This window comes from Diceros bicornis, chromosome 14 (assembly GCF_020826845.1).
Source record: "Diceros bicornis minor isolate mBicDic1 chromosome 14, mDicBic1.mat.cur, whole genome shotgun sequence".
Classification (NCBI taxonomy): Eukaryota; Metazoa; Chordata; class Mammalia; order Perissodactyla; family Rhinocerotidae; genus Diceros; species Diceros bicornis.
Window position 1 is genome coordinate 40,271,821 of NC_080753.1, and position 24,594 is coordinate 40,296,414.

At 39.8% G+C, this 24,594-nt stretch overlaps 3 protein-coding genes and 2 non-coding genes across 5 annotated transcripts; 2 read left to right on the top strand and 3 right to left on the bottom strand.

The window, feature by feature from the left end:
• Positions 1-394: 394 nt before the first annotated feature.
• Positions 395-467, top strand: TRNAV-UAC (transfer RNA valine (anticodon UAC)). Its single transcript has one exon. It is a non-coding gene; the product is annotated as a tRNA-Val (tRNA).
• Positions 468-6,144: 5,677 nt separating this feature from the next.
• On the bottom strand, positions 6,145-6,216 carry TRNAH-GUG (transfer RNA histidin (anticodon GUG)). The gene has a single exon. It is a non-coding gene; the product is annotated as a tRNA-His (tRNA).
• Positions 6,217-14,821: 8,605 nt separating this feature from the next.
• Positions 14,822-15,277, bottom strand: LOC131414003 (histone H2A type 1-H). Its single transcript, XM_058555040.1, has one exon. It carries the CDS (start codon positions 15,254-15,256, stop codon positions 14,870-14,872), a length of 387 nt encoding a protein of 128 aa, XP_058411023.1. The 5' UTR covers positions 15,257-15,277; the 3' UTR covers positions 14,822-14,869.
• A 292-nt stretch (positions 15,278-15,569) lies between these two features.
• On the top strand, positions 15,570-16,026 carry LOC131414005 (histone H2B type 1-K). Its single transcript, XM_058555043.1, has one exon. It carries the CDS (start codon positions 15,585-15,587, stop codon positions 15,963-15,965), a length of 381 nt encoding a protein of 126 aa, XP_058411026.1. The 5' UTR covers positions 15,570-15,584; the 3' UTR covers positions 15,966-16,026.
• A 2,965-nt stretch (positions 16,027-18,991) lies between these two features.
• Positions 18,992-19,396, bottom strand: LOC131414012 (histone H4). Its single transcript, XM_058555048.1, has one exon. It carries the CDS (start codon positions 19,359-19,361, stop codon positions 19,050-19,052), a length of 312 nt encoding a protein of 103 aa, XP_058411031.1. The 5' UTR covers positions 19,362-19,396; the 3' UTR covers positions 18,992-19,049.
• Positions 19,397-24,594: the final 5,198 nt, after the last annotated feature.

The window sequence follows — 24,594 nt, forward strand, 5'->3', positions numbered from 1 at the left end:
TGCTAGGAATTACAGCGTAAGAAGCATACACGCAGGGGTTTTAATTGTTGCACTGCTCTATCCGCAGCACCTCCACAAGTGCTTGGCACGTGGTAGACGCTCAAAATAAATAATCATTGAATGAATGGATGAATATAGATTAGTCTAGAAGTGTTCAAAGGGGCACAAACCAAGAATGTGGTTTTAGATTTTTTCTCGTGTGTTCACAGATGATTCTACTTGAGGGTATTTCAGGCTTCTGCGCAAGTGAAATGCACTGGAAACGCAATTTAGCACCAAAGTTACCTGTGTCTAAACAGTTATCTATTTTTGAATCAAATAATTATAAACATTTTCCCATGTATTCGTCCAGAAACTTTTGTATTTGGGGACATGAGAGACCGTGTCAGCCGGCGGTTCCATAGTGTAGTGGTTATCACGTCTGCTTTACACGCAGAAGGTCCTGGGTTCGATCCCCAGTGGAACCAGTTACCAAGGGTCTCTTTTCTGTTCTTTTTTTTTCCCCTTCCCCTGCTCGAAGGCAGACAAAGCGTTTTGTTCTTTTCTTTTTTCTTTCTTTTTAAAAATTATTATTAGTAGTATTTTTAGTTTAGGCTTCTGAGAGTGCTAATGGAGAAACAATTGCTGATTCTCTCTCAGCTTTTCTTTGGGAGATCCACTTTCATACACTGCTTAGCTCTGGAGTGCAGCGCAGCATCACGTTGTCACAAAAAATAGTCTTGTAATTTCTGCCACCTCTAGCCAACATGAGAGTTAGGAAGAAATAGGTTTCAACGAAGCCCGAGTGCTCGAGCCACTAGATATTTTCTCGCTTCCAGAGTGCGAGAGGCTAATCCGAGGGAATTCCTAAAATTGTAAAAGTGGACGGAGAGGAGAGGATACGACTTTAGGTCAAAAGGGAGGAGCCCTGGGCCTCAGATTAGGAACAACGCCAAAGAAATGTGTGGGCAGGTCTGACCAGAGGCTTGCCCTCCAGCAGTCTCCCACTTCGGAGGACTCACGTTCTTTCCCAGAAAATCAAGCTCTTCCAGCTCCCGCTTGAAAGTTCTCAGGAAGAAGACTCCAGGTTTATTCTCCTAAGGGGATAAAACAGAAGTCTCTGGCCTGGGAGTCGTTTGACGCATTTGATGGTTGTGGTTCCGAGAGAAATATATGAAACCTTAACCTTAAACAGTGAGCCTTCTCAGCCTTCTTCAATCTCACTTCCACTTACAATAAACAAGTGCCATCCAAGGGGTCAGAGCTTCCAATCAACTTTCCAGTATCCTGCTCTTAACTATGAATAGAAAATCATCACATGTCTGAAGAGTATATTAAAGAAAGGTAACAAAAAACAGAAACAAAAAGCAACTTGAGGGACAAAGGCTACTAGGTAGAATAACACTAAGAATAAACCAGTATTAACATACTCAGAGAGATGGGAGACAACACTGAATACTGAGATAAAGAAAAGTGTATTTACACAAGGAAAAAGGCTTTTGTAAAGTAAAATATGTTATTAGAAATGAAAAATTCAATAAGTAGATCATAAAGTATAATAATAACCTATAATAACAAGCAAAAAATAGTGATGGAGAGAAAAAATAAGTATATTAGAGGAAAAATCTAGGCTGTGCAATATCTAAGTAACATCACTTCCAGAAATAAAGAGTAAGGAAAATGCGAGGAAGATAAACATCAAAAAATCAGATACATATCACAACACTAAAAAAAAGAAAAAAAAAAGAAAGAAAAAAAATTCTAGTTAGGCAGGGATCACTGAGTGTTAAGTAAAAAGGATAAAAATATTCTAATACCTGACTACTGAGGAAACAGAGAAGAACATAAAATATTTTAGAGAGCAGAAAAAACAAGTCACAAAAAGGATCAGTTAACGGAATGGCTGCTTTTTCAAGATTGACACCAAAAGTTAGAAGACGATGAAACAATAGCTTCAAACCTGAAAGAAGATGAAATCCACCCTAGATTTCTATATGAAACCCAAGTATCCATCGAGTGAAAAGAGAGACATTTTCAAATATACCTTGCCTCATAAAATTTACCCTCCATGCTTTCTTTCTCAGGATCTATTGGAGAGTATGTTCCATCAAAATGAAAACATAAATTAAGCAATGGGAAGACTTGGGATACAGAAAGTATGATATGCAAATACAACATAAGAGATAAGTGGAGAGATAGTCCAGGATGACGGGAATATCATATATATGAAGTGGTAAGGGGAGCTAGACCAGATTGCAACAATTCAGAAATGTCTGGGGAAGAATTCTTCAAGGAGATGAAGTTGAGAGAAACCTGGATGTGGATAAACACCCTGAAAAGAGATTTAAATAACTGGTGGGCAAATCTGGGGTTGAAATAAGAAGACCTATTGAAAATTGTGCAAATAAAAGTAAGATTACTTATCCCATGTGAGAGAAGCAATCTTAGTTTGTTAGGATGGTTTAAAATTAGAAAATAGCTATAAGAATTGAAAAGGAATAAATAAGGAATCATTATTTCCAGATGATATGATACCTAAAGAGACAATTGGAGAATCAACAAATGTTTAAAATCAATAAATGAGTTTAGCACATTTGCTAGATACTGTTTGTAATTTTAATTCAGAAACACACAGAAAGTAGGGTTTTAAAAATTATACCTAAGAATTAATCTGACAAATTATGTACAATGCTTACACAGGGAGAGATATAAAATATCATGGAAAAATATTTAAAAAACTACTTAAATAAATGCAGAGATACACCATATTAATGAGAACAAAAGCTTTATATAAAATAAAAATCCAAAGTTTCTTTAAAATAATATATATATTGAATGATATTTCTATCAAAATTCCAACAGATTCTAATACTTGGAAGAACTAGGGAGCTTTAAATCATTTTAAAACAGAAGAATAAGATGGTAGTACTGGTTTCTCTTCTAAACATTAGATGTACTCTAAAGGTTAGTAATTAACGCATCTGGTATTTTTGCAGAGATAGATAAACAAATCAATTGAATAGAATGGATAGCACAATATAGACCAAAGCAATTACTGATACATCGTATCTGACATATAGCTGGCAGGACAGATCAGAAGGGAAATACAGACTATTAATTAAGTATTGCTGACTCAATTATACATGTTAGAAAAAAATCCATACTTTAAAATATACATAAAAATGAATTATAGGTGGATTACAGGCTAAAATGTGAAAAGCAAAATTTTTAGACATTTCAGCTAAGGCAGCGGAGGAGAATTGCTAAAAACTCTTTCTCAGCCAAGGGTCTACTGAAAGCCATGCGGCAGAATCAACATGAATCACCATTTTTCTCTCTTCTTACTGAGATTGCTTTTACCTGTTCCATTCAGATTAGAGTTTACTATTGTACTTCTCCTTTTCCAGCCTCTGTCCATAGGAGTCTGTCTTCCCCTGGGCCTCACACTTGGAGGAAAGACTAAGAAGACTGAAAGATATGCAGCAATGAGAATGCCTTTGAGGCCTGTTGAGGATTGAGGTCAAGATTTATTCCTTAACCAAGAGTGCAGTTGCCTCTGATTTATCTTGACGTGGACCACGAGCTTCTACTCACCACCTAGCTTATCACAAGGCCAGAACCTACACATTTTTTCTGCTTTCTTGACTGAAGTTCTTTATGAGGTCTAGCTATTCCCTGACTTCTGCATCTCACCGACAGGGAAGTGCTTTCCTAAGTCTTGCTAAAGCCTACCTAAGGACCTGGAGAAAAAGCCCTTTGTTTCTCCCTTTGGAAAGCTTTCCAAAATATGAGCAGCTATTTTAACATAAAGGAAACGCTAGGTTGGTACAGATACAGACAGGCTGTTGCACCTTGAGAGAAATTAACACTCCTAAACCCCTGCCTAGTGTGCTCCCTCTGGATTTCTGCCAGTTTTAGAAGAAAGTTTCTTTGGTGTAAATCTTTCCTTTTCCTGATTCCCTGACTTTTGTGGCCATTCTTCTTGTGATCTACCTTTCTCCAAGACTTCTGTGTCTTCCCCAAATTTATGGCCCACTATGGCAAACATTTTGGCCATCATTGGCTTTATAAATAGCCCAGCTGAAATCTTGAAATAAATCTCAATCCTGAGGACAGACAAAACTCTTCCTGCCATGGTGGGAATTAGCTTATCACTATCAAAATAGCAGAGAGCTGCAATCAATTTAAATGGATGCGCGTTCGGCACCAGTGTTTGCAACATCACTACTGCACAAAGGCCTTCTTCCATGTAAGTAGCAATGCTACTTATTTATTTAACAATAACAACAATGGCTTATTTTATCATATTTTTGGTTTGTACCTCACTGAGCTAGTGCCATCATGCATATTATACACTTAAATCTTTAGAACAATTGAATTATTTAAATGCAGATCCAGGGTTATTGTGGCAATCTTTCCTTGCACGCAAAGGACTGATAATGAATCATGCATTTCTAAGTATCCTGGCTGGTCCAGTGCTGAGAAATTTAAAAACCAGGCCATGAGTGTCATTCATAGAGGAGGGCAGTTTTCTCTCTGCAAATGTGGTTAGCAGGTTGTGTAGGATGCTCCCAGACCAATATTCATGCATCCATAAAAGGACACCCAGAAAATGCGAACTTTTAATCTAATTCCCCTGCTCAGCTTATCCCAGATCTGCTAGTGATGCTCACTCAAAGCTACACAATATAATTGGGATCCAGAGAACCTGACACATCTAATATAAACATGTGCTTGGCACCAAGTACCATATGGTGCATGCCAAGCAAGTTCTCTAGTTTTTGAGCAAATCACAGGGTGTAGGTCGTCTTTATCCCCATCACTAGGGGCACTACAAGTTAATTCTGTGCCAGATTTAGGACCCTAACCTTCTTAATAAGGGGTAGCCTCTGGGCTATAGTCCATGGATTTCTGCTACTCAGGCCATTAAGAGCTGGAGAAAATGTGTTCTAGAGAATTGCAAGATCAGGATGTTTGTCTCTGTTCTAAATCCAAGTTTCTTCATTCACTGGTGGCAAAAGAATTGACAGGAGCTAGTCCTTCTGGATCAATACACTTGGTCCCTGTCCACACTCATGTAAAACTCAGTAGAAATAATATACACAAAAGAGAAAATTGAGGTAGATGTGACACAAGTGAACATGGATGGTGGCTGTGAATGCTGTTAGACTACTGGGGAGCAGTCTCAAACCTGAGCTGCTGGAGGAATGACATCCAAAGTATAAGACATTTCAGCTTAGTTACAATATATCTGAAGCTTTGTTGGTGCGAGTTTCAGAATCCATGTCAGGTAGACAGTTGGGAAAGGAATGGGGGCTATTTTAGCCCTAAGAAGGGAAGGTTCTAGGAAATCAAAGAAGACATGTGTATGTTGAAACTTCTAATAAGCTGTTAAAAATATGAGAAAGAAGACTATTTTTTGAGCACTCACAATCCACAAAATTCAGGGGAGATGAGGTACCATTTTTGTGTTCTCAGAGTGCTGTGCTATGGGAGAAGTAGGCTCATGGAAGCTCCTCTGGGGATCTGCTTGTCTCCAGTCACCCCTCTGTGGTCCCCAGGTAGTATCAACTGCTTCTCCCTTCCAGCCACCTCCCCATCTCAGATCAACTCTCCTCCACTCCCACCTTACCAAGTCCGCTTGCCCCTTTCTAACTCCAGAAACTGAAGAGGCTAGAGATAGGGGCTATTCTTCTGAGCCATGATTCCCCCCCCCAATAGTTCCCCCAGTTTTCTCCAGATTGTCAAAGTTTACAGTTTCTCAGCACTGGACCAGCCAGGATACTTAGAAATGCATGATTCATTATCAGTCCTTTGCGTGCAAGGAAAGATTGCCACAATAACCCTGGATCTGCATTTAAATAGTCATTTCCTCGTGTTTAAAAGGAAAAGTTTTCTATTTTTATTTTTACTACCTCAATTTCTTCTTTGGGACTTCCAGCCAATGTCAACAGGACTGTTGGACTTGGGTATGGCTGGGAAGAGAACCACTGGGGAGAGAAAAAAGAAAAACAAAAGCCATAGACACTTTCTGTTTGGCTGGCTGGTGGGGGCAGCGTGAGGAATATTTGTCTTTTTTGGTTCCGATTAGATTGGTTTTTCAGAGGCTGTCTCCACTGTAGTGTTGAAGAAAATGGGAAAGGTGCGTGTAAGACCTCAGCCTTCTGCCGTGACTCGGATTTGAACCGAGGTTGCTGCGGCCACAACGCAGAGTACTAACCACTATACGATCACGGCAAGCCACCAGAAACCAGCTCCTGTGGCGTCCTACCTCTGCTCATTTCTCAGGAACAGCTGTTTTCGTCATCTGAAGAAACCTGCCTTTGTCTTCCGTCCTTATTCAGAATTGTCTACCCAGTTTACTACCTTCTTCTCTTCCTCCCCTCTCCAATATTTTGCTTCTGGTAAATAAACGCAAGGGAACAAAAAATGTTTCACTACATGGAATTTTCCGAACCTGGGAGCTCTTGTCCGGGGTTGGTAACACTTGAGAACCCACAACTCTCACTTCCTCTCCCAAACCACGCGTGTTTCTTGCTTAGTTTTAAAGAGCGTGGTCCTCAGATCTCTGGCAGCAGAACGGAGAAGGTGCTGCTTCAAAGGGTCCCATTCTTAGCCAAACTGGTCAGAATCTCCGGGTGCTTGGCGGGGAATCTGGCATCTTACCAGGTGCCAGAAGTGAGCCTCTGGTCCCGGGAACATATGCGGCTTGGTCCTGACCCATGTATCTGTGAGGAGCCAGTAAGGCGCGCCCGGGACTCAGCACGCCCGCTCGAAACTGTCAGAAAATGCTTGGTGTCCTGGGGGGCTCAGACTGCACTGAAACTTCTTCCTCCCGGTCTATCTAGGTTGCACTGAGAGGCAGAGAATTGCTTCTTTCTTGTGTGGCCCGGAAGCGTTACGGGACACCGCCTTCCCTCACAGGCTGAGCTGCGAACGTGCCTTCTAGAGTCCGGATCCTGCACGTGCGCTTTCCCTGGTATGGAATGGTTTCCTTTCTTCTCTTTACCTGGTGAAATCTGATTCATGCTTCTGCTCTCCACTTTAGCTTCAATTCATCCGTGCAGCTTTGCCTGACCTCCCCTCTCCACACAACACATTCCTCCCGTCTGGGTCAAATTTTATTTTCTCTGTTCCGTGATCCTTTTTAACTTTTCCTTCAATGTACGTATATCGGTTTCTTAGGATGTGTTAGTTCCTGGAATTATTTTTAATTAATGTCAGTCACCTCTGCCTCTCCCGCACTGTGCTCCTAGAGGAGTTAACTGTTTTGTTCAATAGTCTGTCACCAGGCCTCCACATTTAGTAGGTTCTTTATGAATATTGTTTAACCACAGAATGAATGAGTGGGCAGAGATTCCAGTTCAGTGCTTTATGAAAGCAACTTCTCCTAACAGCATGTGGCCAGGCACTGCAGGCATGGCTTTATTATATGTGGTGGATGATGTTCAGATTAGGGCCATTTTGGGAAAGTGTCAATAGAAAATTAAAGCAAAGAAGTTCAGAATTATCTCAGTAATTGTCCATATAAAGCTTCTCAGCAGAACCTAAATGATGTGTTTAATTTTCTGAGATTTTTTTCTTTCTCCTTTCTTTTACATTACACAAAGCCATCCTAATTACAGGCAGGTTTGCTGAAGAATTACCTGCTTCCCAATATTAATTTTTTGATCAGGAAAGAGAGCTAGAGATTTTCCCAGTCTCAAGGACATGAGCTCAGTTAAGTTGAAGGAAAGGAAATACTGCCGGTATAGGGGATGCAGGCCGCCTCTGTGTCAGGCCTCTTTGAGTTGGACCTTTCCTTCCCTCAAGGACTTCCTCTTCCTATTTAGAAAGCTGCTGTGGACACAAGTGCTTTTTGGCATTTTCTGCTGGGATGTTTTTGGCAATTGGATTGATCTGCATGTGCTTCACTGTAAGGAGAGAGAAAAGCTAATCTTGCATGTCAGTATTTGGTGTGGCATGGGCCTAGAAAATGGCCTCTTTTCTTATGCTTTTTATTTTTGAAGGCCTGTCTGAGGATTTTGTCTGATGGGTTCACTACAGAGATTCTGAGTAGGATAAGAGACAGGCTGGCATCGTCCAACTACCAGCTCTACATTTACCATGCTAGGGACTCTTCTGCTACTGATTTTCCTAAATTTTGTATAAGAAATAAGTTAAAAACCCTCTCTCCTACTCAAGAGTGTATTTCCAGCAAGTCTTTCCTCTCTCTCTCCTACATTATTATTAAAAAAAAGATCTCTCTATAGGATCTTTCTTATCAGCATTCATTCTTTCATCTGAAAGAAATGTTCGCTTGCTCCCACTTACTCTTCCAGCTGACATCACTGTACTTTAGTTTACAGCCATATTTCCCCAAAACCTCATCAAACTCATATCTTATTTCTTTCATCTTATTGCTTTTATTTAATATTTTTCAACTTGTCTTTGCCTCCAACACTCCATTTAAACTTAACTTTTAAATTTCACTCAGTGAAATTGTTCTAGCTAGTGGTTGATTGCTAGCCTTCATCTTACTTGACTTGGCAGCAACATGTGATACAGTTGATCACTTGCTTCTCCTGGAAACATTTCTTCATTTGGATTCTCAGACACCACCCTCCAGATTTTTCTCCCATTTCATTAGCCCCTACTTCTCAGTTTCATTTACTGGATCCTTCTTAGCTCCTCAAGTCCTCAAGGCTCAGTCCCTGTTCTCTATCTTCTCTCACTTCCTTGGAGATTATACTTGGGTGCACCTCTACTCTGAGATTTCAGCCAAGACCACTACTCCAAACTCCAAACATGATAATCAGCTTCTCAGTTGATATCTCCTTTGGATGTTGAATAGACATTTAAAATTTAATGTTTGAAACTGAATTCTTAATCTTTTCCTCAAACATAAACTTTCTACTCTTTTCTACTTGGTACAAAAGTCAGCTGGGTAATAGAGACTGAGAGTAGATTACTGCAAACTTAATCAGATATTGAAACCAAATGCCACTGCATATGTGATTCATTGGTGGAGGATGGGGAGAAGTCAGCTCATCATGACTTCTAGTACCTGGTAAACACTAAGAAATATTTTCCTTAATCTCAATTAGTAAATAAAACCAGACACTGTTTGCTTTTAGATTGGATATATATATACTTTTACTGTTTGCCAAAGGGCTCTGAAAATTGTTTTATCATAATGTATTCCAGAGGAACGTTGTCCATCTTAGTGCCCTATGGAATATCATGCTGGCACACTGCAATGCCAACAATATGCCACCTGGTCCTGGTGAGCAGAAAATAGCAAATATACTAGATGTCTTAGTAAGAGATGTAAATATCAGAGTTTGTAAAGAATCCAGCCAAGGTGCTGACAGAGGTTGTTACCAGCGCCTTGGGATAATGAGGAATGAGTTTTTAGAAGAAGGAAACTATGATTACTAACTTAAGCCCCATGACCAGCTGTAGAAGCAGAGTCCATGGCAGCTTTGTATTATGTTAATTGATTATTTCTCACTTTTTACCCCAGTACCTTCTAGGAAGGTGATGACTAACATTTTAGGTTTAAGGTGGGACTATGAACAAACTGAAATCACCCCATGAATTGGTTATAATTTCACGTATCTCATTTTGGAAATGCAAATTTTTCACCTGGGAAAAGGGTAAGAGTAAATGCCAAAGGACAAAAGGAGTGGATGGGGCCAGATGTGCATTTACTTTTGGCAGTTCAGATTCACTCTCCCTCTCCTTCATCCTGTGTCTCCAGGAGGCTGGCCTATATAGGAAATTCAGTCCTTACCTTCTGGCTTCTGGTTGGACTTGACCAGTGGAAAGTAAAAGCAGATCAGAGAGAGGAAAGAGCTCTTTCTGTCTCTAGATTCCCTTTCCTCCCATTGCCCTTTTGGGCCTAGGTGTGGTAGCTGCTTGTATATGATAGCATCAGGGCTGTCAAAGGATAAAACTAAAACAATTTAGTAACACATTTTCCCTTTATTCAAGGGGAAACAATCCGTGGTTTGGCGGAATGCAGTGCCTCACAGCAGTGGAGTGCTTTTCCCAAGGGATTTTGGGCAAGAGCGAGGTTTATAGAGCATTAGAAGAGGCAACAGGGAAATAGGGCGTCATTGGCTAGGAGGTGGAGAATTTCCTTACAAGGCTGGCAGGTCCTATTTCTGGGATAAGGTGAGCTAGCTAAAGCTGAGTTGGAGAATTGTGATTGGTGCTAGGTTTCCTGACAGGTGTTTCCAGTGAGTGTAGCTGACTTAGATTTAGATTTGTAACATGGGCTGGGTCACTGGGGTGGCCTCCATTTTGTGGGTCCCAATATATGTATTAACTTTATCAGGGCACCTCACTATCCCTTGTGGCTTCCTAACGCCTTGCTCATTGCCTTACAAACAGCCTATTAAACACTCTTCCAAGTACTAAATTTGAGTGAATATCCATTTTCTGATGGACACTGGCAGACATACTGACCTCTTCTAGCTTACGTGCTAGTGGAGTTGGCAGGCATTAAACAAAAATACAAATAAGATATTTGTTCTCAAAATATGATAGCTGACAGGGAGTTTAAGAACCTTGTCTAATAACAGTGAGACCAGGCTGTCAAAAGGCATAATGTGGATTAGGATTCAGGGAATAACTCACTGAAGAGGTGCCTTACTAGGAAAACTGAAGAATGAATAGGAGTTATTCAAGGAAAGACTGGTTCGACAAACATTCTGGGCCTTGAAAATAGCAAATGCAAAGCTACTGAGGCAGGAAGAAGTATCATATGTTCTAGAAACAACAATCTCTTGTGATTGGAGTATAATGACAGTAGTAGCAAAACAGAAAAGTTGTAGAGGTAAAGAAGATCAGGCATATGGTGAACCTTTTGCTTTTTTGGTATGTGTCTATTGTCTCTCTTTCCCAACTTCATGCTTCCCTTTGTATCTTGAAGGGTAGAAGACTATAAATCACATTTCCTTGGTTCCTTTGCCAGCCACATTCTGGTTAGTTTCAGCCACTGGGAGGCAATGGAAGAGAAGTGAGAAGCCAGGAGGAAAGGAGAATCTATTTGCTTCTGGCTATAATGGTGGTAAGTCCTTGAGGTGGCACTGGGAGAGATGGTCACTGTAACACAGTACTTCTTCCCCCTGGGGAAGGGATAAAATAACACTAATATTATCTCTTTATGTCACGTAATCCACTGAAAGGACATTTTGGAGACTGACAGGCCTAGTATGTTCAGGGGAGGCTTCTAATTTATTTAGCAGGAGTACCAGATCAAATTAGATAGGCCAGTCCCTGAATACATTTTCTAATTCTAGTCTGATAATTTTATTAATTCATAAAGTTTTCAAGCAAAGTATGGACTGCACTGATATTTCTTCAAAAATATCAATTAGTTTAGCACTTTTGCTATGAATATAATGTTAGCTTTTGGTAAGTCAAACGGTATTAATTTACACCAGCAATTTTACCTACGAAATTCTTTTGATATTTTTCTTTATATTATCCCAAGAACTATCTGGGATCTTCATTTACTGATTGCCAATTGTGAGTCTAGATATCAGTCAGTCAGCCTTGTAAACAGTCAGAACTCTTATCAGTGCTCAAACTAGCACACACACAATCTAGATTCCCTGATATGTGAAGCCGTGCCAAGTCAGCCTGATAGAAAATTATATTATTTTGTCCTTAGTCAAGCATCCTCATTATCCATTACCACACATATTTCTGAGATTTTATCCTTATTAATTATCTAAATCATGCACTTTTTTTGGTTTTAAACCTTTACATATTAGATTTGGCTTTATAATTGTTCCCTACAACTAATGCATGACAATAACTCCATCTAGAAATGGGTATGGCGATGAGGGGGTAAAGGGTGGAACACGAGAAAAAGTATGTATTTTTAAGTGTGATCCTCATTTTCAGGAATCTTTCATTATTCACTTTAAACTATTGTAAACACTTTTTGAATAATTAAGTCTACATAGTTTTATTCTTTCTCATTTGGTATCTGTTAATACAAATCTGATCACGAAACTATCCTGCTAAAATCTTTCAAAATCTGCCTTTAACATTCCCACCCAAGTTTTTACACAACTTAGACCAAAGTATATAAGAACTACTTCTTATTAAGAGAAGACTGTTATGTGTGGGTTCTGTGTGGAGGTAAATAATATCCTGATTTATTACTTTATCTCCTATACATTGAGAATCTGATTGAGTAAATAACGTCATATTTTCTTGTTTTATTTGGCTTGGGTTGCTATAACAAATACCATAGGCTGGGTGGCTTAAACAACAAACCTTTATTTCTCACATTTCTGGAGTCTGGGTAGTCCATGACCAAGGTGCTCGTAGATTCAGTGTCTGGTGAAGGCCTGCTTTCTGGTTTGCAGGGCCAGCCATCTTGCTGTGTGTTCACGTGATTTCTTCTTTGTGGGATCAATGAGAGAGGGGGGGTGGCTCTGGTATGTTCCTCTTATAAGATCACTAATCCCATCATGAGGATTCTACCCTCATGACCTCACTTAAACCCACTAAACCCAACCCCCTTTACCTCCCAAAGGCCCCACATCCAAATACCATCACATTGGGGGTTGTTAGGATTTCAGCATATAAATTTGAGGGGGACACAAATGTTCAATCCATAGCATTTCTTTTCTAAATTGGAATTAGAACAATACCTACCTCAAAGGGTAGTAAGAATTAAATAAATGCATTCATGTTACACATGTAGCCCATAAGTGGTCGGTACTGAACATCTCTTCCATCTTTTCTTTAAAGGCTCACTCTCCTCTCCTTTGAGCCTCAACTATTCATTTTGAAGCTTTCATGTTATGGTGCAAAGCAAGATTATTTCCCAGTATTGGATGAGTGAAGCAATTTGCTGGATCTGGAGGAGGGAGAGAAGGCCAGTGGAAAATCCTCTCATATTCCTTATAATTGTTGTATACCACCTTCCATCTGCCATGATTGAGGCATCTAAAACTCTTACAGGAGTATATGAAATTAGTAAAGACTTTTAGAAAGTCTGTACATTTTCTCATTTCTCTAAAAGGAAAACACATCCCCTTTGAATTCCCTGATGAAAGTAAAGAAGCAATACCAGCGTATTACATACATATATACATACATACATACATGATAAAGTCAGTCTTACAAACACTGTCATAGACATTACTCAACATTGATATTTACGTTTATGTTAACATATGCCACAGACATGGAAATGCAGTGCCCAGATCCCCCGTCAAGGAAAGACTTGCTGCCCAGCTGCAGAGAGCAGTTAGCAGATAGACAGCAGCTGTCACCTCCTTCGGTATATGCTTGAGTTGCCGAGCTTCATCCCACTCAAGGGCACGCCCTTCCCCAGGGCAGTCCACATCCAGTGACCGAGCAAGTGGCAACAAAGATTGGCCCAGGGACATTTTGGCCCAATGTGGGGCAACTCTGAGAGACAATACGGGCTCCAGGGCTCCCCACGTGTTTGGTCTGTTTCACAGTTTGACATTCTCCTCTGTCCAATCCTAGTTCCTCCCTTTCCCTTCACAGATGTTGGTCCCTAATAAACATCTTGCACCCCAAACTCCATCTCAGCATCTCTGTCCAGAGAACCCAACCTGTAACACTTTATCACCATAAATTTTTTTTCCTGGGCCTCTTGCATGTTATTCTCATTTAATCAGCAGGGATCTGCAAACAAAGACTAGGAGTAGCAAATAAAACTGTGTGTATTGCATTATAAACTATGTCCTCTTAAAGCTTTGCTTGTGAACCACATGATAAAGTTACTACTATTTTTATGGTGCCTTTTTTTAAAAAAAGTGGGTTGGATTCCATAGCTTTCCCTATCTAGCTAATTTGTGTTTTAAAATTTATTATTTCAGAGATCAGCATTGCTATATTTTTGATTACTTGGGCATATTAATTTACACATCCTACAAAGTCCTATATTGAGAGTCTGTCACCCTTCTCTCTTCCCACTATCTGCTTTTATTTCATAGCCTCCTGGGCCTTCTGACTGTTTCCAAGAAATGCCAAACATGTTGTCTGTTTTAGGGCCTTTGCATTTTCAGTTATCTCTACTTGGAATACTCCTCCCCTAACATCTGCCTGTCTCATTTCTTTTTTCAATTGATGTAGGCCTCTGATCAGGTAACACCTTTAAAGAGGTCATCTCCACTTACCCGCTGTCTAAAACAGTAATTCCCATCATGCTCTATAGCCTATCTTTCCTCTATTCTTAGAATATGTATGATCTGACATCACACGTTTGCATGTTTATTTTGTCTCCCCCACCTAGCAGTAATTTCCATGGCAGCAGATTTTTTAGGTGGCATTCAGTTATACGTTGAGCTACTAGTAGGGTGCATTAAATGAACATGTGTTCCAAAGAAATAGGACCAAGGATTTATCAATATGGAAGTCCATAAATTCTGCATATTTTTAATCAAATCAAATCCTAATTCCCATTGGAATTATATCCTAACTTGAAAATGGAAATGACTGCCAAGTAGAATTTTAAGACTTTCATCATCTGGTTATTATTCTCCAGAGTCAGATCAATTAAAAATCAGGCTGTTCCCTTCCAGGACTCTTCCGGTAGACCTTCAGGGACAACTCTTCAGAATTGTTAAATTTGTTTTCGAAAAGTAACCAGAGCATTCTGTACTTCAGCTGCTTGATAACACTAATTCATAACACGGTTAGACCACAATTTCCAAATTGTCCTTTGAATAGGTCACACTATATTTGGGATTACTGTTACAGTTGCTCCACCCTCTCCCAAGAAGATACTAGCACTTTGCACTTGGTAATGTTGTCATCAAAAAACGAAAATATAATGGTGTGTACCAGCTTTCTCTCTGACAGGGTAGGTGGCTCTGAAAAGAGCCTTTGTTTTCCATCGTTCCTAACCTTATTTGGCCTTATGATGACTCTCGGTCTTCTTGGGCAGCAGCACGGCCTGGATGTTGGGCAGGACGCCGCCCTGCGCGATGGTGACTTTGCCCAGCAGCTTGTTGAGCTCCTCGTCGTTGCGGATGGCCAGCTGCAGGTGGCGCGGGATGATGCGCGTCTTCTTGTTGTCGCGGGCCGCGTTGCCCGCCAGCTCCAGGATCTCGGCCGTCAGGTACTCCAGCACCGCCGCCAGGTACACCGGCGCGCCGGCCCCCACCCGCTCGGCATAGTTGCCCTTGCGGAGCAGGCGGTGCACGCGGCCCACGGGGAACTGCAGCCCGGCCCGCGAAGAGCGGGTCTTGGCCTTGGCGCGAGCCTTGCCGCCCTGCTTGCCTCGTCCAGACATAACAGCCTCACAAACTTCACCCCAGGTAGCCACCAAAATGAAAGTGCAGGGGCGGCACTTTTTATAACCCTTATTGGGCGCGAAAAAGAAGATACGTCATTGGTTAAGATTGTAACTCCACCTTAACCAATGAAAATGCAACTTTGGGATTCTTACATTCTGATTGGGCAGAACTAACTAATAACGTTTCCATGAATAGCCACCAATCAGACACAGGACTTTAACGCATCACTTTTTGCATAAGAAGTTCTATATAAAAAGGCCACTTGACGATCAGCTTACACTCTTTCTCCGTTTTTTTTCAAGCAAGTTGTGTCTTCTTTCTACTATGCCTGAACCGGCGAAGTCTGCTCCTGCCCCGAAGAAGGGCTCCAAGAAGGCGGTGACCAAGGCGCAGAAGAAGGACGGCAAGAAGCGCAAGCGCAGCCGCAAGGAGAGCTACTCCGTGTACGTGTACAAGGTGCTGAAGCAGGTCCACCCCGACACCGGCATCTCGTCCAAGGCCATGGGCATCATGAACTCGTTCGTCAACGACATCTTCGAGCGCATCGCGGGCGAGGCGTCGCGCCTGGCGCATTACAACAAGCGCTCGACCATCACGTCCAGGGAGATCCAGACGGCCGTGCGCCTGCTGCTGCCCGGGGAGCTGGCCAAGCACGCCGTGTCCGAGGGCACCAAGGCCGTCACCAAGTACACCAGCGCCAAGTAAATTTGTCGAGTAAGCATCTTTTAAACCTATCCCCAAAGGCTCTTTTAAGAGCCACTAAGTTGTCAGTATTAGAGCTGCAAATACGTATTCCGAATCTAGGCTTGAGTTCAGGCGATTACTTTGAGGTGGTTGTGAGGATCCCATTATACTAAGTAAAAAATATATATTGGTAACCGTCTCCAGCTAGAATGAAATCGGGTATGCTAACAAGTGTCTATTATATATGATCAAGAAAACGGCAAGACCAGAGATGTTAACACGTTGAACTTGTGCATGTGTGAACACAAAATGATTCCTGGCTTTGGCGCGAAAATGGGTCCTTAAATTGTGTGCAAGTAGAGTGGCTTCCTGTTTAAATCCTATTAGCCTATTGTGTCTGTGTCCTTTTTTTCTCTACCATCGGAGTTTTAATCTGCGTTTATATATTATTAAATTTGGTCTCAATGACCTAAAATGCAGCCTTTTAGCTCAGCAGTTACTTCATGTTCTAGGCGATACGGTGTGATTAAAAAGATGTAGAATGGCGGGAGGGGCGTTAAAATGTCAGAACGATGCCTTTCGCTCAGTTCTCTCATTTAAATTTTGCCCTCCAGCTCATTTGGGGTCGGGAAAATGGCAGACCACCAGGAGGGATAAAGTATGCAAGGCAAAGATGAGAAGCACAGCTTTTCTTCTGAGTAAACAAATGAAACAGCAGGAGGGTTCACAAAAGAGATCTTGTATGACCAATTTACTAGTTAAGTCAAACATATATGGCTAGGGGAAATAAGTGACAAAGAGATACATGGTATAAAGGAAAAAAAGGACATATTAATAAGAATTGGGATCTTGTTCTGCCTCTAATTTGAGCAAATAAAAGTCTGTGCATGTTTTCCTATTTGTAAAAGAATATTGATCTGAACTTTGTGATTCCTTTCAGCTGTTAAATTCTGAGCCCTCTGGAGAAGCAATGAGATCTGTGTGAAGGGAGGGAAAGGATAAGCAACTTTCTCAGACCCACAACCAAACCAATTGTAGAAGAGATTGGAATAATCAAATCACATCGGAATAGCCACAGGCAGATCTTGTACCTGGCCTGACACATTTCCCCAAATTCTCCATTGTAGGACCAGGACCACTACCTACTCTTTTCTGACGGCTTCTGTATCTAGCGAGAGAGCGATTAAGAATATTACACGTTTGGGTTATAGAATATAACATATTTGTGACTTTGTTATTTGACTTGGCTATCAGCACCTCTTTTGCCATTTTAAAATGAGGATAATAAATCCTGTCTCACAAGAATATTACATGAGATAATCCATGTAAGCTATTTAGAACAAATTTGAATAAACTTTCAGTATATTTTAGGCATTATTTCTCTCTCCTCTTTCATTCTTTTGTCTCCCACAAACCCTGCAAACTTAGGCATTCAGTTAATCATTGTTTACTAAGAGAATAGAAAGATCAATCTCTTATCAGCTCTTTCAGAAAAGCCTTACTCTGAATTCAAGCCAAATAATGAGATAGGCAGCCTAAATTTTTTTGTCTATTGATGACTGAAGTTCTTTGGGGAATTGAGGGAGAGGGAAATAACTCCTATATGAAAAGGTAACATTCACAATAGCCATCAAAAATATAAATCCAACTTTATTAAAATTAATTTTTTGTGTATATAAAGATAGCATTAGCATTTAAAAACAAACCAACCCACAAGGTGACAGGATATATTTGCCACATGCTGACAAAAGATTAAAAACCAAAATATATAAAGAATACTTAAAAAATCATGAACTCCAGGAAATAAAAAAATGCACAACAAATATGGACAGGTAGTTCCAAGAAGGGGAGGAAAACTTCAAAATAGCCAAAAATCCCATTCAAAAGCAACTTTGTTATAATCAGAAAAGTGCAACTTTATAAATACGCAATGAGATGCTGTTTAACAAATCTTTAGATTGGGAAACATGTTAGCAAACATTGACGATATGGAGTTAACAAGAACTCTCAAAGACTCCTGGGGGAATATGAGAATGTAAACTAAAAATACAGCCTTGGAAAGCAAATTGTTCATTACTTTTCATGTTAAATACGCGCATATCATGTTACCAAGCAATTCCACTCTTAGATATGTAATTAGAGAAAGTGCACAGCTGTGTACAATGCCCATTGCAGTGCTATTTGTAATGAGGGGAAAATAAAGCAATTTAAATTTCCAACAGAGAAATGAATATATAAATTATGTACTATTGACACACTACAAAACTTAACGGAGAGAATAAACTAGAATTACACCTTTCAACATGGATATATTTCAAAAGCCAATGTAGGAAAACATGTTTCATAAAGATATGTACAAAAATATTTTTAAAAGTTTTTAAAAGGTGCAAAATGATGCTATATATTGTTTAGGGGTATGTGCATCTCCAGTTAGAAAATAAAAAGCATGGGAATAAACAGCAAAATCAGGATACTGGTTAATTCCAGTTTAGGGGGTTAATTCCGGGATAGGGAAAACAGAGCCATACCATTGATCAAGGACATACGGAAGGATTCAACTGTTTTTGAATTAAATTAAGTGGTAACATTTAAGTGGTGTGTTCATTAGCGTCTTCTGTATACCTGATATATTTACCCTCAGTTTTCGGCCACAACTCTCCTTCTTAAGGCAACACAAAACTTGATTCCTACTCTGACTGGAACCTATTGCTTTCTTCAGTCCCCTCACCCTCTGACATTAAGGAATATATTTAAAGGACGGGAGGGAGGTTAGTGTTGCCTGGGGTCCTCCAGATATCCGGCCTCCAGACTTTTGATTAGGCTTATAACCCACCATTAATCAGGCTCTAGGCAATTCCAACCCGCAACCAGAGAAGCTGTTGGCCAGCAGAGGCTCTGCGCCCGCCTCGGAGAAGCTTGGCTCAGGATCACTTAATACTAACTTCTGCCCACGTTTAACACCCCACCCAGAGTTAGCCTTGTAAAACTGCTCTTATCAATGACTCTTTAAGACACTTGTTTGCTGATAATCGCTACAGCTCTCTCGGTGAGAACTTGGGGGCCCTAAAAAGGGCCTTTTTAGTAAGTTAGGGAGTTCCAGGTTGTTTAGCCGCCGAAGCCGTAGAGGGTGCGGCCCTGGCGCTTGAGCGCGTAGACCACGTCCATGGCGGTGACCGTCTTGCGCTTGGCGTGCTCGGTGTAGGTGACGGCGTCCCGGATCACGTTCTCCAGGAAGACCTTGAGCACCCCTCGGGTCTCCTCGTAGATGAGGCCGGAGATGCGCTTGACGCCGCCGCGTCTGGCCAGGCGCCGGATCGCAGGCTTGGTAATACCTTGGATGTTGTCACGGAGCACCTTACGGTGGCGCTTGGCACCCCCTTTCCCCAACCCCTTTCCACCCTTGCCACGTCCAGACATTTTCAGAAAGCCAGAGAACAGAAAAATGCAGTCACACTTCGCAGCTCCTTTTTATAGGTAACCTCTGCGGACCAGAATGAAAACCGAAAGAGCTGTGGCGGGAAATGCCTCTGGGTTGGGGGAGGGGACCTAAAAGGGAACACGCCTGCTTATGCTGCTTCCTTTCGTTCTCTTTCAGTTAGTTCTTTTGAATCCTCAAGACCTAAGCTATTTTTCTCCCTCTTTTCTCATTTAATGTGTTTCGCGCCACATCCTCATTAAACAACAAAACTTTCACATTGTAGAGTGTACATAAAAAAGCAAAGAGAATAAAATATTCCGTTTTTACCTCTGCATACATACCTATATTTTCTTTCTCTAACAGTATTTCCATAAGACTATACCATTTTCTAGTTTTTCTCCTTAGTACTATACGGGGGAAATATACTCCATATACTAACTTCCTAGACATAGAACAAGATGGGCTACTAAAATAGAGAACTTTAAGATGTTCCAGGTGTATTGCTAAATTCTCTTCCACCAAAGGTGTACCAATTTTCATTTTCTACAGCAGTTCCTATTATATCTTACTAATGATGGACAGAAGTATTAAAAAAATTTACTCTATAATAATCCAGACAGTTTCTTGTATAGACAGTTAACTTTAAAAAATTAATTAGCTGGCTAATCAGTATAACATAATTAATACTTTCCCCACTGATTTGAGGAACGTAATTGATCATATATTGAATATTTCACTTAAAATTATTTCGTGCGTTTTTATTGTTCTGCTGATCAGTCTATGTGTAATGCTGAAGTGTTACAATTATTTGTAAGGTTGAAAAATATTTTACTATTTAGCAGTGAATTCCTACCTCATAATTATCTTTTCAAAAAATTTTCACTCATCACCATTCATTCTTTTTGAAATTACAAATCATTTTATTTACTTGTAACAAAGAAACTCTTTTAGTACACAACTCAAAACTGTTAAATCTACATTTATTAGCATAAATTTGAAACACTATGTCCTCCTGGTGTGACAAATATTAAATTTCTCCATCAATCCAGTTTTTTAAGTGTATCTCTGTAGAGTTTTTTCTAGATAATACATAATTTTAAAAATTAAAATAAAACTTTCATTAATTACAAGAGCAATTAATCGGTCATTAATGAACAAATAGAAAATTCAAATACAATGAAAACAAAGTATACTTTTGTCTTTCTAAGAAAACTTTTAAAAGAATGATTATATACAAATATTCTTGGTTGTATAAACCTAACAAAAAATATATAGGCAATTTTACTATTGCTTAAATTCTGAGACTCAATGATTTTCTTGCGTTTCTTTATTTCAATGAAAGTTACGTTTAGCAATGCTGCATTACAGTATTTTCAAGCTGTTTCACTTAAATTTCTTAAAATAAATAAAAATGAAAATATAAATAAAGATAGATTTTTCATTAAAATATTTACTTTTTTTTCTGTACTCATGTTGCAATAAAAGAAAACTTGCCAAACACCTTTGAAAATACCAAACTGATTCAACCAGCAGGAGAAGAATTCAGTATATTTTTACAGATGGATAGAACATAGGTTAATTCAACAAGTTAATTTGAAAACAAATTGAAAATAAGAGGCTTAATTCTCCCTGAGGGTCCCTCTCCTTTTCTTCCACTCCTTCAGAATTTCTTTCTCTGTCCTTTTCACATGTTTGTAAATCCTTTTAATGGCTAAATAAGCCTTTGCCAGCCTCGACTCAGGAATGTTTCCTTGAGGACCTTAGAGCCCTTTCTTTAAAATGTAATCATCAAGGAAAATAGTGCTCTATTTCCCAGTTTCCTGAGAAGGAGTTGGACCTGACTTCAGCTGCTGACTCTAAATTGCAAAACCTATCTAATATAATGAGTGGTATCCACTTAGCTATAAAATAGAGTGAGATTTCTTTCTGTCTTAGTAATCTGGTTAGGAGATTGCCTGTGATGAGCACATTTTTGGTTAATGCTTATTCAACAATAAAATTGTTTTCTTTTTCTTCTTTGTTTTTAAATTATATTTCCCCAACATTAGTTAACTGCAATACATTTTACAGATTCTTCTTTACTTTAAAAATCAGTAAAATTCCCACCTCCCTCTCGATCTAATTTCATGAGTTTTTTGCATAGCAACTGGTGTTAATAAGGTTAGCAAGCGATGGGTATCTGAAAAATTTGTCAGGCTCTTTATACTTTCTGAAATTGATAGCCAAATGTGTTTATTTTTCTATAACCATACAATACATTATTTTATAAAAATGCAATGTTATTTGGGCTTTTTTTTTTTAACATACTAATTGACTTAATGTATCAAGATAAACTTAGTACAAGTCAAGATATTTTCCTTGTAACTTTACATTCTTTCACAGTGGAAGGGTAGCTGAATATGCCACCCCCAAACAATGCCTCTTTGTCATAAGGATTATTTTGAACTTATTGTTTTTGAGAAACAGCACACAAAGGTGAATCTCTGAAAACAACAGAAGTTACCTTTTTGTAAGAGGCATTTACATTGCTAAAGGAAATCTCCAGTCATAAGTGTCTCCCTGTTTGTACCAGGAAGAGACGGATGGCTAAATCATGGATGACAATCTTCATGGAGAAGGCACCTACTTTAATCTACATAACAAACCTTACCCTTGTTTACTGTGCTTTTCCTGGTAACCTCTCCTAACTCCCCTCCCCTCAAACACACACACCTTTCTTTCTTTTGTCTTTAGCTGAAGATGGTATATAAGGTGGTGGTTTGGGCCATTTTGGGGAGTTTACTCATTTTTCCTGAGTATCTCTCATTTATAGATGAGGTATACATGTTAATAAAATTTTGGTTGTTTTTCTCTTGTTAATCTTTTATTATAGAAAATCTCAGCTGAGAACTCAGAAAGGTAGAGGGAAAATTATTTTTCCTCCCCTACACAGTACACATCATATCCAGCAACAAACTTTATTAGTTACACTTGCAAAATACATACTATACTTAACCATTTTCTGATGCCTCCAGTGTAGGCCAAACCACTATTATCTCTCAAAAAGATTTCGGCAATAGTTTCTTAATTTATATTCTTACTTTTAAACTTTGTATTCACCATACGGTTGCCTTAGTGAACTTTCAGAGGAATGTAAATCAGGTTATGCCAATCTTCTGTTCATAACTCTCAGAATAGTCATTTAGAAGGATTTGCAAAACTCATAGCATAGCATATAAAACCCTCCATGATCATAAAACCCTATATGCCCTGACCTCTGCCTATCTCTTTGAACTCACTTTCTATCCTTGCTCCCTCTGCTTTTGATCTTCCTTAAACATTTTTGATCTTAAACTTGATCTTTAACTTTCTTAAACTTTTTGATCTTGCTTAAATATTCCATGTATATTACTGCTTTGGGTATTTGCATTATCTGCTTTGCTTAGAATGCTTTGCCCCAAAGAGCAACGTAATTTACAACCTGGTTTTATTCACATCTCTGTTCAAATACCATCTATTTAGAATTCTTCCAGGGTCTTGTAGTGGGTTGAATAGTGTCCCCCCAAATTTATGTCTACCTGGATCCTCAGAATGTCACCTTATTTAGAAATAGGGTCTTTGCAGATGTAATCATTAAGGATCTTGAGATGAAATCATTCTGTATTTAGGATGGGCCCCAAACCTTATGACTGTTCTCCTTATAAGAAGAGGAGAAGACACAGACACACAGGGAAGAAGGCTATGTGAAGATGCAGGTCGAGATTGGAGATATGCTGCCACAAACCAAGGAATGCCAAGGATTGCCAGCAACCACCAGAAGCTAGAAGATAGGCACAGAATGATTTCTCCCTCAAAGCGCCTTGAAGGAACCAGCCCTGGTACCTCCTTGATCTTGGACTTCTAGCCTCCAGAACTGTGAGAGAATAAATTTGTGATGTTTAAAGCCATCCAGGGCCGGCCCCGTGGCTTAGCGATTAAATGTGTGCTCTCCACTACTGGCAGCCCGGGTTCAGATCCCAGGCGCTCACAGACGCACCGCTTCTCCGGCCATTCTGAGGCCGCGTCCCACATACAGCAACTAGAAGGATGTGCAACTATGACATACAACTATCTACTGGGGCTTTGGGGAAAAAACAAAGGGGGAGGATTGGCAATAGATGTTAGCTCAGAGCCAGTCTTCCTCAGCAAAAAGAGGAGGATTAGCACGGATGTTAGCTCAGGGCTGATCTTCCTCACACACACACACACACACACACACACACACACAATAAATGAAGCCATCCAGTTTGTGGTCAATAGTTACAAGCAGCCCCAGGAAATTAATATAATCACTCAAAAGAGCACGCTCACAGCTGCCCCTTTCTTTCTGTACCCTATGAACCTGATTTAGTTTTCCAGCACTCATCACAACCTAAAAATTTAATATTTTTTATTTTTAAGTTTATTTTGTTTCTCGCTGGAATGTATATGCTATGAAGGCAAGGAAATTGTCTTATTCAGTTTGTATGCACGATGTCCACTTCAGTATGTCCCAGTACTTTTGTTGAAGGGATGAGTGATTCATCTTAAATAGGTACTATTTTTCCATTTTATGGGGAATTCTGTAATTTGTTTATTACCCTCCTCATTGAAATTCATTTGTTTTCAAATTGAAGCCACTATATTTTTTAAGTCTGAAATGCATATTTGTACACACATCTCAAATACAAATGTGTCTTAAAATTGATGGCACGTTACAAATATAGTTAATCTTTCCTTTTATGTGCGTGTTTGTTTATTGGCACATAATGGTCTATCTTACAACAGCAGGTGTTTTAGATTTCATGAAATTCTGTACTAAAACAATGTTGCAATTACCTCTGACACATGTCTTTGTGCATTTGACCAAATAGTTCTTTGGAATAATTCCTAGAGGTCCATCTTAATCCAATTTTTTTTTTTTTTTTGGAGTGGAAGATTCTCCCTGAGCTAACATCTGTGCCACCCTTCCCTATTTTGTATGTGAGTTGCCTCGCACAGCATGGCTTCCAACAGTGGTGTAGGTCCATGCCCAGAGAACGGAACCCAGGCCGCTGAAGCGGAGCATGCTGGACTTAACCCTTAACCCAGCCCTGGGGCTGGTCCTATCTTAATCCAATTTTGTGTGTGTGTGTGTGTGTGTGTGTGTGTGTGTGTGTGTGTGTGAGGAAGATCAGCCCTGAGCTAATATCCATGCCAATCTTCCTCTTTTTGCTGAGGATGACTGGCCCTGGG

Bases quoted from the DNA above. Each gene is read 5' to 3' on its own strand.
- LOC131414012 (XM_058555048.1), bottom strand. From the start codon at position 19,361: ATGTCTGGACGTGGCAAGGGTGGAAAGGGGTTGGGGAAAGGGGGTGCC.
- LOC131414003 (XM_058555040.1), bottom strand. From the start codon at position 15,256: ATGTCTGGACGAGGCAAGCAGGGCGGCAAGGCTCGCGCCAAGGCCAAG.
- LOC131414005 (XM_058555043.1), top strand. From the start codon at position 15,585: ATGCCTGAACCGGCGAAGTCTGCTCCTGCCCCGAAGAAGGGCTCCAAG.